Consider the following 15736-nt stretch of genomic DNA (forward strand, 5'->3'; position numbering starts at 1 on the left):
TGTATAGGTGATTTTAGGTAAATTTTATATCCTCCCCGAAATGCTATGATGAGCTGAGAATATAATAAGCCACATTTGGAAACGCATTTTCTTCCTGTAGGAGCTGTACTCAAATGTGTAATTATGTTAATACTTGATATCCAAGATAATCGTCAGGTCTTGTGTTTTATTTCTGGGAGCAGATTTCTTTTTTCATTTAGGAAAATTATTATCTAATCAGAGAATGAATGCCTAGATTTATGTGTGCTCAGTAAAGCTAACCACATAGCAAATGATATAGCAATGTGGGAGATTCTGGAAGTTGCATTCCAAACATAATCAATGAGAAACCAAGGAAGGTGTCTCCTTTAATTGGTGGAATGTTGATTTATATTTATGAAGATTGATTTGGCTCTTAAACAAAAAACCATATGGCCATATGAAAATATCTTAAAAAAGCAGAGTGCTAAATGTTTCAGTATGGTGAAAATCTAATCAATGGAAACCAGAGGGAAATTGTTACTAAATAATAATAATCCCCCACATTTCTGAAACACCACCCCTTATTACAACTACTACTGTATGTCAGCATGCTTGAGACGGTAATGAAAATATGGTATGAGAAATTATTTCAATATGCCTATTATTAAAGTAAGGGAATGCACTTTGAACCACTAAACTATGTGTTGCACCATGTTCTCTAGGAAATGCTGCATTAAACACACAATTCTTAAACATAATTCATGTTTGTCCTATGAAAAACAGTACACATTAGATAGCCTTATACTGTACTGTTTAGTATAATGCATTTCCTTTATTCTGGTAATTTACTTTATTATATATATAGTATTAAATAGGGCTTTAGTCACTAAACTGGGAGTAGGCAGGAGAGTTGAACATTTCAGTCCCTTCACATTACCCTACATTATGAAGGGCATGCTTTACAGTCCTTCATCTGCAATTAGCAGATGAGCCTGATCAGACTTTCATGCGGGTAAACATCCTTGGGGTGGATCCTTCATAATTCACAATGCTCAGCTCTAATGCAAATCCCCAGGTATATAACCTTGCGGCTGGTATATAACCATATTTATATTATGTATTTCTCTTTTTCCTGGAACATAACCTGATGCTAGCGTGTGGATGCTCTAGATACATTGCATAAATGAAGTTCATGGTACTACAATTGTTAAAATACAAATAAATAAATGAAACTAATCCGTTAGAATTGTTTCTCCTTGACATAAAGGGATGTGTAACGCACTGTGCATACATCTGGATCAATGGCATGCTTAAATGTATAATTTACTGTTTGGCTTCACAGTGTTAACGGATTAGTAGGGTTTCTATGCAACCATACTTTCTTCACCAAACAGTCTGAAATTCTGAGCCACTCGGATTTGTTAGCTAAAAGGCTCCACCAATAAACATTTCCTTTATTTGTAGACATTATTGTACTTAAAAGCCTAATAGCATTAAAATACACATGTGTGTTATTATCATTATTTTCCAATAAATGTGTGGAGGTCTCTTTAAACATATTCCATATGTTTTGGATTTTGTATGTCAATTGGGAACACATATTGTTTTGTCTGCTGTGCATTTTTGTTACCAACATATTTCAGACTTAAAATGTCGAAAAGTATTTGTTTAATGTTGGGGGTATGTCCATGACGCATACTAAATGTGGCATTCTAGTAGCGCTATGGCTTAGCATTTTTCATGCATACTATTAGAATAGCCCTTAGGGCTGGTCATGCTAAATAGACCTTCACCAGGGCATTACAATTTTTCTGAGGACCCAGGAAAGATGGAAATCCACCGATTGAGAAGGATTCAGCTGTAACATTCATTAAGGTTTATGGCTTCCTGGTTCCTACAGATCATTGAGGACCCACACTACATAAAAGTTGTAATAAAGCTACAGTATATTCTGATAACATCTAATCTGTCTGTTGAATATGAATAGCATCCCATACAAGTAGCTAAATACTGAATACTGGCTACTGCAATCTTACCAAAGCTATGCTGTGAATTGAAATTGTAATGTGCTTCCTGCTCATAGAACAGCGAAATGATCAGCTATCATCCTGAACACCAAATGCTCAGTAGCCAATAAATTTAATGAATACCTAATTGCTACACGTCAAGGTAATAGATTTAGATGTTTTATTGTTGTTTTTTTTGTTAACTCCCAGTATTTCCATACATTTCTTTACTTTGGTAGAAATTCTAAATTTTGCTGCTAGAATGCTTTGAGTTAGCTCAAAAAACAAATACATATATGAAGATTTTAGGTAAATAGTAAGATGTCCACATTACTTGAATCATTCAGACTTGCATTCAAGCTAATGCACATGCATATCAACTGGGTCTATTCACTAAACTGCCTGCAAATTGGCAACAGAAGTTAAAAAACTGTGACTTTCAAATTATTTAAGCTTGCATTACCACTTGAGAAAGAAATAACTCTTAACTCACAAACACTCGCCTGTAGGAAGGCCAAGAGCATGCGAGTTAAAAAAGCAACCATTTCACAGATTCAATAACCTGTGAGATGAAATATGAGATGCCACCATTCAGTTGGTTGCAAGATGACTTGGGAACCCCCAGTCCTCTCCTGCACATTCCACTCACTTGTGAAGGACCATAAAGATGGATAGATGTGTTATACATGTAGATAAGTCAAGCCAAGACATATTTGATTTCTTGATATTTGATGGGCTGTACCCTTATATCACCTGCATTTAATAAGTTATACATTTAAGTGCTTTGTTAAGAGTTTTCTTTGGGCAAGAAAAGGGTTAATGCCTCTTGCAACTTGGAGTACCATAGCCTTAACATCAGGACAGAAGTTGTAGCACCAATTTTACTTCTCGGTGCTATGTTAAATTTCTTCAGCTACGGATTCGAGACAGATTTTTCCATGGTCTGGAACATAAACTTAAAATATATCCATTCAATCTGGCTTAATACTCTGTGCACATTCACTGAATAGCATTGCAGTTTTCTGCTGGTTTAAACCTAGTTTGTTAGCGGTCAGGGTCTAGAACCTATAACTGCATATTTGGGTTGAGAGAGTCAACCTCAGTAAACGCCAATTAAGGTTTAGGTCATTGGATTGAGCCATAGGTTTTTAGCACACCCAATGGTCTCTTTCCTTTCCCAAGTAGGTGCACAATGGTATTAAAGTGTGTCTGTGAGGCTCCACGGTAGTTGCAAAATGCGTTTTACAGCATTTTGGCTCTTTGTTCATAATGTGTTACATGTCTCTTATACTTCCCATCTGTGATTGATCTGTGCCTTGCTTAGAACTTTATGGAAAAGACACGTAACAGCCAAACCACAGGCTTTATTTTGACTAGAAGACCTACTGCATAATAGGAAGACTAAAAGACAGCAGAAATCACTTCATAAAAGTAATCACATTATTTCCATGCCACTAGACTCATTATTATCATATGTTTGACTATGCTTCTTCATCCCAAGACAACTTATTTTATAACTATATCAAGTTCCTCTACCTTGGTGTTCTTAGCTCTGGCATTTGAGATGAAAACCAATTAATTAATCCACTGGAAAATGTTGGTTTGGTTCTCATTTCAGACAGGATTTTTTAAATAATTAATCCATAAAATGTTTTGGAAATTTTTCAGTAGTTCTCACTTTACAGCATCCAAGAGAAACCATGTTTCATTTGCTAATAAATCATAAAAAATAACATTTGTTATAAAATAAAGAAATATACCCCATTGTTAAATATATTTTGGCATAACCTTTTTTATCTATAACACATGGACAAAATAATTTTTTTTGCAATATCCGCTTTATTATTGCTTAATAATTTCTGCAGTAGTTTCATGGTTGAGGTACAGGAATTTTTTAATAAATGTCCATTGTAAAGGAAGCCTGTGATCTCGGCCACATGATTTGTTCAGCTGCTGGTCCCTCCAGCAAATTCACATGAAACAGCTTTTGTGCTGTTTAATGGGTGTTTTTTTTAAATAAAATAATTTTTAATAATTGTTTGCGATATTATCTTTTATTTGCTGTTGGTTCAGAAAGTGGATGTACATAAAGTTCTCTTGAAAGGAATGTACATCTTCCACGTACTTTCATAAAGTAAAAATTCTATATTAAATAAACATTCTCAATTAGAACACTGTGAACAAAAGGTTGACAAATTATACCTGACAGTCTAACCTTAGAACAAGAAGATCTGATTAAACCCTTAATTAATTCTTATGCCCAGCAAAATTTAAAGCTCTCCACCAGGTAACAAATACCTGTTATTATTTATATGATCTTACATGAAAAATCATGATGAGCCAAAGAACTAGATTATTACAAGGCTACAGCTTGTATAAAAATATTGTGCTATTTAATCAATTTTATGGCAGTTCTATTTACTGCCAAATGTTCAACTACTGAGTTTTGAACCACAATGGCTGTCACCTACGGTTGCCAGTATATTCATATGTCTTAAATCGGGGGAAAAAACACGTCTACCTGCGTATGTCTTTGAAATCAATGAGCAATGAGTTTTTTCTTAAGTTGTATGGCTTCACTCTGAGTTTGGGCATCCTGATGGTTCTCTTGGGTATGCAAGTATTTGTAAATTAGGTGGCTTTTCATCACCTGAATTTCTCAGGGGGTAACAAGCAGAAGATGTGTATTGTTCCTTGTTCTCGCATTGACTAATTTCCTTTGGCTGTTTGGAAAAGATTGAGGTCGTCATCAGTCATCATTACACCCACACCATAGCGTTAAGGCAAACGTCATTTCCATTTTCATTTGACATAAACATATTGGGGTTATGGATCAATTCTGGTACAAACTGGTAAAATTGCAACATTCATGGCAACATAAAGAGAGCTTAACACTTTGCACTAATGTGTTCCTTGTATATAAACCACTTCACCATATTTGTAATTCAGTTTAATGAAACGACAGCGCTTGTACCTAGAAAGTTGTTCAATGGAGAGGAAAGGAACATTAAGAAGATTGTTTTTATTTTTTCACACTATGGAGGAATTCGGGGTTGCCACCTTTGGGTAAAAAATGCTGTCACTCCTAATTAGTGTGGTATTAAAAAAACAAAGTGAACTTGATTACTCCAGAAAAAGCTATTTCACAATAGGTTGTGGAAGAAATATTGAAACATGAACATTTAGAACATGACATTCCACTATTATTGGAATTACCGTAATACAAATATGCTAAAATAACATTACCTAAAACCTAGATTCCATAACTACCAAATTATCTTGAAATACATTGGTTATTCTCTGGAATAAAATGAGCCTCTGCACAGATTAAGCTTCTTCTTCTAATGGACTAATACAGCTACTTCTAACTACATTCCTATACTGCACACATAAATCATGAATGAGAACAACAAGAAGTACTAGAAAAAAACAGTGTAATGATGTCTGACTTATTTAAAAGGATTGTAAACAGCATTATCTCAGATACCATCAAATACTTAGTCTGTAAATCGTAGATCTTTCCGTTTGTTTGTGTTGCCATAGAATCACGATCCAAGAACCAAACACATTGACTTAATATTTCTGGTATCAGGAGGTTTACAAATAGCTTCCATGGCGTTGGGTTTTCTAATATTAGCATATGGTTACAAATTACTTTTTGTAATATGTATGGACCAGAAGCATGACTTGGAGCAGTAGTGGGGGATTGCATCCTAAATATTTAGAGGCCACTGGAACCCAATCCCTATCATTTACTTGAATTTCAGGGGGGCAGGAATATGTATCCTTCCTTGACCACAAAATTATCACCTCTACTCTGGCGCCCATGAACAGAAAAGTACAGAGGATGGGGTTAAGGCATCACAAGTCAAGTCTTTCAATTTATGTGGAATGGTAAAATCACAACCAGGTAGAAGGGATGAAGTTGAAGCTGAGTGCATTCCTCAGAACTTGATTTATGATAATAGGTGAACCTGTCAACCATGTATTCTTACTCTGGTGATTAAAGGGATTTTATTGACCAAGGCACCTAATTAAGGTAGTTTTATCCACACTGGAAATATCAATCATGGTTGCATGAATATTAAGCTTTATGAGAAGCTTTATGAGAAGAAATCACAAGAAGACAAGCATACTTACTAACTCCCTAGGTGTTACAGCTGATCAGCAGGACTGTGGGGCAATACTTAATTCTGGGGAGTGCCACCTACTTCCAAGGTAGCTCTGTCCCCGGGTGTGACATCCTCATAACTTTAATCCAGATCCTACATGGAACAGGAGAGGAAGTGTTACAGGTAGATGAAACACAGAAGTTTCTGGGTTGAGATGATGTCACATATCCAAGTGAATAACTGAATTAAGCAAAACTTGAATGTGGTATAACAGGTGCGAATATGTTACTATATATTAAGCTGCAAATGTTAAAAACTTTGTTCTTCCTACCGCCAATCAACCAGTAAACCAGTAAACAGGAATTTGAAATGTGTTGTCTGCTCCTATAGCTCATTTCACAAGGAAATACACTTGGATATTCTGTATCTGATTAAGTAAAATTTTCCATTTCTTGCAAGTGGTTTAGTTTTATGACATCAGCACCTGTCCGTTTCTTGTTTTAGTCTTTAACATTATGTATTGTAAATACCATTGCGCTGACAGAATTAGCTCTGACCTCATAATAAAATTACAACAATGTCAAGCCAATGATCAAAGGAAAAAACAAATGGAACTGTTAACCTTAAGATCAGCGCTAGACATGTAACACTGTAGTTGTTGTTAAACTACAGTTCTCGTTATTCTCTGGGTGGTTTAGTATTGTGAGAGTAGTAATTTATGTCTTCTTTAACTGTGGCCCCTAAATTGACATTAGTCACCACTGAGTTGTGATGATCCAGGCTAGCAGCTCAGATCTGTAGTAGCCAGGCTCGTAAAGAGTGAAAATTATAGGATACACGAGGTCTAGCGGTCCCTCAGATTTCAACATATGAGCTTTTGTCTAAAACTCTATAGCTATACTGTATTTCTTCATTTTCATTCCTGGCAGCTCTCTGAGTATAACAAGCTATTTTACAGGTCTTCTGGGCAGTCTATTGATCTCCAGAAAGGGGAGAGTGGGTTCTAGTCTTTCCCATAAATTATCTAGTCCCACTCTGCCCCCCAATTCAATGTATAATAATAAATTCTATTTGTTTTAACTTTAGTTCTGTAGAATGTTCATGATATAATCAGGCACCTAATTGTGTTCAATTTTAAATACCATAGCCCTTTTTTATTGTAATGTTTTATATATTCTAGCAGCTTTTCCTAATTATTCTAATTGGTTTTGTACTGAGGGTTATGAGATCATATTTTGCCCAGAGCAATGCATAAACATATGTGATATTCAAACAATTTTTAGTTTTTTTTGGAGACAAGTGGAGTTTGAATGATACCTTTATTGGCTAACTGAGTAAATATAGATTGCAAGCTTTCAAGACCTCTCAGGTCCCTTCATCAGGCATGTTATACAATAATGTGAAAAACCTCTCTTTAAGTATCAGTCAAACAGTATGGTAGTAGTTTTTTTTGGTGTTTTTTGATTGAGGGATGGACTAGTGTTGCCTAGTGCAGAAATCTTTAATAACAAGTTTAATGGGTATCTGGGAACCTACACAGAAGCATCTCTGAAGCAGACAGTGAGGCTAATCCTGGAGACTCAGCTTCCCCAGTAAATACTAACAGGAGCTCACTGGCAGGACACTCTGGTGCTTGGTGCCATTTTTAGCCACAGTTTGATCTGAATGTTGAATTTCCAGGCTCTGTTATACGGAATTTCTGAAGAGTCTGGAATTTTTTCTGTGGTCAGAATACCAAGGCAAAGAAACTTAAGCAATTTTTCAATGTTCAAAGACAATGTTTAAAAGCCACAATTTTGTTAGATATCTGTATCATACTTTATTTTTTAGTTATATATATATATATATATATACATATATATATATATATATATATATATATATATATATATATAAATTCCATAAAGTATAGTATTTGAAGCAAACTGTGACTATTGGTTAAAGAATACAATCCTAAAACAAGCAAAAGCTAAAGTAAATTGGAAACCTTATACAGTACAATGCTGGCCTATGCTGAGCAGCCTACATACTTTATACCCAGAGACATATCCTGGTCCAGAGAGGCCGGAGTATCCACAACATATGCACGGGGCAGTACGATGTCATATATATACACACACACACACATACACAACAGGAGCAAGTCTAGAGTGAGTGGCACCTGGGTGCAGTATTTCTACCCTCCCCTGCCCCCCACAACTAACACAGCTATACTAACACACATTCATTCTAACACCTTACACTAACACACACTCACTCGAACACCATGCACTTACACATTCATGCACACTCTCTCTGTTATTGATAATTAATAAAATAGCACATCCAAACCAAGTTAATCACATGCTCACAATATAAGAGTAAAATTATTGGCAACAAATTTTAGGCAACAACTTCTGTGGTTTCGTTACTACTAAATTGTCATCTTAGACATTAGCTTTTTTTCTTAAAAACAGCCGCTGCCAGAAAAGAACTCTTTAGAAATTTTAAATGGATAAAGGTTAGATATGAGACCATACTTAAGATTCAGAGTTTAATATAATGCATGTGCAATGTTAAAAATAAATAATACACTTTTTGTAAAGCCCTAGTCATTGTGATTCCCAAAACACATCATTACTTTTCTTTGGTAAATCCTACGTTGATAAATTCCACGATTATCAACTCTCCCAGACTCTACAGCTAAGCATTAACATACTTAGTTGTTTAGTCCACTCGCAGGATTCAGTTTTTTTTTTTTTTTTTTTTTTTTTTTTTCTTTTTTGTAAAAACCTCTATCTTATTTACTCACACAGACAGTGTTATAGATTGGGTTTTTTTAAAGACAAGAAATTTATTCCTTTAGATACCATTATTGTGATCATATAATATATTTTAAAAAATCATAAAATATGGTGAAAAACACTTCTTCTGACTTTTATTTCAAAAATACAAAAACTTTTTGCTAGTAGGTTCTAATAATTGTCCTGAATTTAGAAATATGCAAAGTTTTTGTTTTTGGTTTTCCTTTTTTGGAAGTTATAGGGCAATAAGTACATTTTCTTGAAATTGGATGGCTCCCCTTATGATGTCATGGCGACATAACTAGAATTGTTTAATTTTTTTTTTGTATTTTATATTTATAGTGCTTCATTGCCTTGTGTTGCTAATCGTAGTACCTGTGCCTGCAGAAGGGTGCTGCCATCTTGGGAAAGGCTGCCTTACTAAATGGCTCTTATGATTGCTCTGGAGCATGATCACACAGCGCCCTGGCTTTTTTTTTTTGTGTTATCGAGGCAATAACGAGGCATTTCAGCAACATCGGCTGAGCTTCCTTAGCTGTTCACAGCAGCAGGGACGCCACCCGTATTTGAAATATTTTCAATATGGAGAATGTGATCGCTCCAGAACATTGCATTTCCATTTAGAACACAATGAAAACAGCGAGCACCAATACAAGAGACTCAACTGGGTTTAATTGAGGACCTGACTAAAAAAATTGACCCTGACATATTAAAATCAGATAAATCACAGGTGTGACGTCTGTTGTATCCGTGTGTCTGCATGCTAGACTTATATACAGTAGTAGGCAGTCACACGGTGACACGGATAAGCTGCACATGTTCACTGCTGTGAATGTGAGGCATTATTGGGATCAGGCCCACCAGGTATTTTCTGGGTGTGCTGGAGGGCTAGTCTAGGTAAATATACTAACAGCTTTTCTTTGTGATTCTATATGTCTTAGTTAACTATATGCCATATTAGTGGTGGAAAAAACATGAGATTCAGTCTGTATTACGTTTACATTTGCATGCATTTGAATGGATCTATTTGAAACTCATCACTCAAGCTGTAAGCTATCTTAGTGAAACTGTATTTTTATTGATTCAGGCTAATCTAAGTCTTGTAGGTTGACTTTAGGCTTGTAGCAAAATCACTATGCTATCTGCTTGTTGATGCCAAATTTAAACACAATATTGACAAAGATCTATGCAACTAAGCATTATAATTTTCAACATAGAAAGGTACATTGGCTTATCGCATTTCTTTTTCATACATCACTTCTTAGAAATATTCTTTTTTTTTGGTTTTTTTTTTATATTTCATGTATTTTAATGAACAATAATATTGATTTTTAGAACTTTTAGTTTTAAATTTACTTAGTGGGATGTGAAAAATGTTCATTCCCTTTTTTTTTCCCAAACAGAGGGCTTTTTTACCCACACCCAAATGTCCAACCTTAAGCATAAATATTTAAAATAATTCTAATAAGATGAAAAATAACTGTATTGGAAAGTATTAATTTAGGCAATATTATAAATATTCTAGTGTTATGTCCCGCTAAAAAATAACTGGTTTGCTTTACCTAACCTAGCAATTAAAAATAACAGATATCGTCTTTGTCAAGGAAATAACATTTTGGTCCTTTCGTTATCTTTTTTTTTTTTATTTTATTTTTTTTTTACTATTCTCTTTCTTACCCCCCCCCCCCGAAGTCTGCCAGGAGAGAAAAAAAAAAAAATATTACCATAAACCCCATGTGAGTTGGAACTCCTTTTTCTTCTTTTTTGATTCAGCACTTCTATAATGTTCATATTTTTTAATTTGTTCAATCATAGTTAACCACTGGGTCAGTACGGGTACTCCTTTATCGAACCATTTCCTAAGAATCAGTAATCTCCCTAAGAAGAAAATTTTCTTAAACAAATTGTTTAGCCTACCAAATTCTTCCACATCGCCTAAGATCAAAACCTTTGGATCCATTTCACAATTACAACTGAATTTACTTTTCACAAACAAAAATATATCTTCCCAAAATTTGTGAATCTTATTACATTCCCACCATAAGTGAATTAAACCTGCATTAAGAACCCCACATCTGGGGCAATCTGAATTATCTCTGCATTTAATCTTCCATAACTGGTGCGAAGAATAATATAAACGATAAATAATTTTAAGTTGCGTAAATTGATATTGTTTATTAACGGTGCAACACCCTGTGTTCTTAAGGATACGGGTCCAAGAGGCCTCATCAATGGCACCAATCTCTTCCTCCCATTTCTTTTTAATCTTGCCTCTGAAACCTATATCCATTTCTCTTAAAAGTATTTTATAAATAGTGTTAAGTGTCTTCTTCCCAATAGGTCTTATCTGCAAAAACTCAAAAAGCTCATGTGTCTCAACCTCAAAAATCTTCTTATTTTCCGTGCAATTATATGCGTGAGCTAATTGGTTATACCAAAATTTGTGTCCATTTTGCAACTCATATTCGAATTTGAGCTCCTCAAAATCCTTAATATACCCAGCAGAGAACAACTGTCCAACAAAACTAATCCCTTTATTGATCCAAAAATCACTCCCTAACCCTTTGTGAAACTCCATAAATTTTGAGTTATACCATATTTGTGTTTGGGGTAAACTACCCTTAATTTTACAGATATATTTGGTTTCTTGCCACACTTTTCTATATAACTTCAACAAAGAGGTATTATCCAATTTCTTTTCGAACTGTAAACCTGCTTCTAACATTTCCATGGGGTTAGAATTTCCAGTTATTTCTAAGAGAAACTGGATTAATCCCCCATATCCATTGAATTTCAAATTCTGGATTTTCTTTGCCAGGAAATATAATTTGAAGTGGGGTAATGCAAAACCCCCCTCACCCTCCAGTGAGGTGAACTTGGCATATTTCATACGCACTCTGCCTCTTCCCCACAATAATTTACTGAGTACAGCTTCTAGGCCTTTAAACCATTTATCCGGGATCCACACTGGTGAGGCAGACAAGACAAACAAAACCTGCGGGAGAACAATCATCTTTACAAGACTCACCCTATCTGCCAGTGACAGCGGGAGTTTTGTCCAGATCTCCACCTTTTTTTGTATCTTAATACCTAATGGGGTAAGATTCTGCTTAATAAAGAAGTCGACTTTATTCGAAATTTTGATCCCCAAATACTCCAAAGAGTCCCCCTGCTTCAGGATCTTAACACCTCCTACCTTGGGGGTACCTACTGAGTTTAACGGGAGAAGTGATGATTTGTCCCAATTAATTTTAAGTCCTGACAGTCTGCCAAAAGATTCAACCGTATCTATCACTATTGGGAGCACTTTTTCAGTATCTTCCAAAAAAAATAGTAAATCATCCGCATATAATAAAAGCTTTTCTTCACTACCTTTTAAGCCAAAACCTCTTATTTCATGATTGTTCCTAATACTTGCCGCTAATGGTTCAATGTATAAAATAAATAAAAGGGGAGAAAGTGGACATCCCTGACGGGTTCCTCGACTTAACTTAAAGATATCCGAGAGCTTACCATTTGAATTAATCCTAGCTACTGGAGAACTATACAAAAGTTGTACCCAACTTAAAAAGGTTTCCCCAAATCCAAAAGCTGTTAACGTATGCCATAAAAAACGCCACTCCACCCTGTCGAATGCCTTCATGGCATCTAAGGACAGAATGGAGTTGGGAAAATTCGCACCTAGCTGAAGATTGGCAAAAACTCTTTCCAGGTTAAAATGTAATAGCCTTCCTGGTACAAAGCCGGTCTGATCTTCACCAATCAAAGCAGGCACACAAGTTGCTAATCTTCTGGCCAACACTTTAGCTAGGATTTTCGCATCCGTGTTAATGAGGGATATCGGCCGGTATGATTCTACTTTTACTGGATTTTTATCTTTTTTAGGAATAAGTATAATTATTGCTTCCATCATAGACCTTGGTAGCTGCTTTCCTTTCAAACCTTCTGAAAAAACTGAGCATAAAATAGGTAAAAGGATTCCCGCATATTCCTGGTAGACCCCGAACGGGAGTCCGTCCTCTCCTGGAGCAGATGAAGCTGCACAAGAAAGAAGGGCCTCCCTCATCTCCTCCACCGTAATATCCCTCTCTAATAGAACCTTCTGTTGGGGCGAGATCTTGGGTAAATCACACTTTCTTAAGTAATTAGCTATGTCTAAATCGTTTGCCGCTGGGTCTGCTTGATATAACTTAGAGAAAAAATCAACCATTACGGCCTGCACTTTATTTGGGTCATTTACTACCCTACCATCTTTATCTTCAATTGCCAGGATATCACTTTTATCTTTCTGAGCTTTTACCAAATTTGCAAGTAGTTTCCCCGGCCGACCCCCTTCAAGAAAGTTCTTTTGACCTCTAAAAAATAATTTATGTTGTGCCTTATCTAACATCAAAGCTGCAAGTTGATCTTGTATATCTTTCATTTGATCATAATTGTTCGTTGAAGGATCTTTAGCAAATTTAATTTCACTGCTAATTACTTTCTCTCTTATCTCCTTCTCTTTTTGAAAAAAGCTTCTTTTTTTTGTAATCACGTCTCTGAGGAGCAACCCTCGCAGGAATGCTTTTAATGCATCCCAAACCACGCATGTAGAAGCAGAAGCTTTATTAATCTCCCAAAACTCTTTTAACAACTGCATATTGTTTTCTTTAGTTTCAAGTAACGTCAGCCAATGGGGATTAAACCTAAAAAGTTTCCCTTCATTCTTTTCCTCATCCCCCAATGTCAAATCTACTATTAGTGGCGTGTGGTCTGAAATTGATCTCGATTCATACACAATTTTATGAATAAACCTAATCCCCAAATCATTGCACAGAACCAAATCAATCCTAGATGCAGTTTGATAGGTGGCGGAATAACATGAGTATCTTTGTGTAGCAGGATTCATTAAGCGCCATGGATCATTCCAGCCCAATTCTTCAATCAATCTTGCTAATGGGGTCTGAGTATGCAAATTAGTATGCTGTTTATTAACTACTCGCACTACATCTTTCTCAGGATCTAGTGTACAATTAAAGTCCCCAAACAAATATAGTGGAAGCTGTTCCTTACCTCCAATGAATTGAACTAATTTATTTATTGGCTGTGGAGAGAAAGGGGGAGGAACATAAAAGAAAGCCATAATCATCTCCTGGTTATAGATAATTAGATGTATAAATATAAATCTACCTCTCTCATCAATTATCTTGTTCTTAATCACTAACGGAATCTTTCGATGAAAAAGTAGAGAAACTCCAGCCGAGTAATTAGAAAAGGAGGAATGAAATTCCGTTTGAGCCCATCTTCTCGATAGCCTCCTTTGTGTCTCTCCTATCGTATGTGTTTCTGCTAAACAAATAATAGCCGGGAGATGTTTCTGTACACGATCAAATATGGCTACCCTCTTTCTACAATCTCCAGTTCCTCTCACATTCCAGAATAAAATTTTAATTTGCATTCAGAGAAAGAAAAAAAAAAAAAAAAAAAAAAAGAAATATAAACAAATAAAAAAAAAATAAATTAACCCAGCAGACCAATAACCCTCCCCCTATCACATACCACCCCCCCTCTCGTGATGCGTGCTGGATCATTTTCCACACGTATCTCTTTACACCGTCATAATAACTCCCCCCCCTCCTGACTCCTCAAAAAATTAAGTATAGTTAGCCATTTAGAGATTACAACCCCTCTCCTTCAAACCACATAGACACCTCCTGAGGGCTTGAAAAAAATAGAATGCCTGACTTATATTGCACTCGGAGCTTTGTGGGAAACAACAAAGAATACCGAATATTGGCTATTCTAAGCCGTTTTTTAATTTCAGCGAAAGCCGCACGTTGCATTTCCCCTGGAGAAATCTGGGTACATGGCAATCTTTGCCGAGTTGTATAATATTGTGCCAATTTCTCTGGCACGTCTAAGAATTGCATCACAGTCAGAAGAATTTAATAGTCTGATTATCATAGTCCTTGGTGGGGCCCCCGGTGGAGGGGTTTTTCCCGGGACCCTATGTGCCCTTTCCACACAAAATAAGGAAGAAAGTGTTTGTACTCCAAAAGTCTCCCCAATCCATTTTTGGCAAAACATCCTGGGATCTAATCCCTCCGCTCCCTCTGGTAACCCCAAAATACGAATATTATTCCTTCTAGATCTATCTTCCATATCTCTCATTTTATCTTTCAATTTGTCCATATCCGTACTTAAGGAGGTTGTACTGTTCTTTATCTCAGCCATTCCTTTTTCCAAGGAAGGAACTATTGTTTCAAGATTAAGGAGCCTTTCCCGTATCTTGTTTAAATCATCTCTAATAAAGGAGACTTCAATAGACAAACTTTCCACTTTCGAGTTTAACTGTGCTAGAGCTTGATTAGAATTTTGCACTTCTTTAAGAATGGTACCGAGAAGGCCAGGTTCAATTGAGCGTCCATACTCCTCCCCGGAGTCCCCCATTTCTTGCGAAGTTATAGATCCTAACCGCTCCATATCTTCTCTGCCTTCCACTGGGGACACATTTTTGGCAGACCGGCTTTTCGTTATAACGGGAGAGGCTCTCAAAAATTTATCGATTTTAGCTGCCGCAATATTCCCTTTAGGGGAACTAATACCAGCGGACTTCCGGTTTGGATTTTTAGGAGGCATTTTTTTTTTTTTTTTCTTTGAACGCTTACTTTCAAATATGTAGACTTCTCCAATCCTAATCAATGTATGGCTTAATATTTTATGATAGGACTTCTTCAGACCTTATACTTAGTATTTACCTTGTCTCTAGTGTTTAGCGATAGGATTTTTAGTATTGGCAGAACTCATTCCGCCATTAAAGCTCCAATCACTATTAATAAAAATACTCAGCGCCAGCACTTATCAGTATAACCATGTACGGATACGGCATATAATA

The 15736-nt window shown here is 35.9% G+C and overlaps 1 protein-coding gene across 1 annotated transcript in view; it reads right to left on the reverse strand.

Annotated features, from left to right (window-relative positions):
* Positions 1 to 15480, reverse strand: part of LOC149300304 (immunoglobulin superfamily member 10-like) — a 56234-nt gene extending 40754 nt beyond the window's left edge. The window contains exons 1-4 of the mRNA XM_089485292.1: positions 14893 to 15480; positions 12544 to 13945; positions 7694 to 7799; positions 6179 to 6232 (exon numbers count right to left, since the gene is read on the reverse strand). Of these exons, the coding sequence (XP_089341418.1) occupies positions 6179 to 6232; positions 7694 to 7799; positions 12544 to 13945; positions 14893 to 15480 (2150 nt within the window). The remainder of the gene's footprint in view (positions 1 to 6178; positions 6233 to 7693; positions 7800 to 12543; positions 13946 to 14892) is intronic.
* Between the last annotated feature and the right edge of the window lie 256 nt (positions 15481 to 15736).

Source organism: Sceloporus occidentalis, unplaced genomic scaffold (genome assembly GCF_023333645.1).
Source record: "Sceloporus occidentalis isolate IW3139 unplaced genomic scaffold, rSceOcc1.0.p SCAF_25, whole genome shotgun sequence".
Lineage (NCBI taxonomy): Eukaryota > Metazoa > Chordata > Lepidosauria > Squamata > Phrynosomatidae > Sceloporus > Sceloporus occidentalis.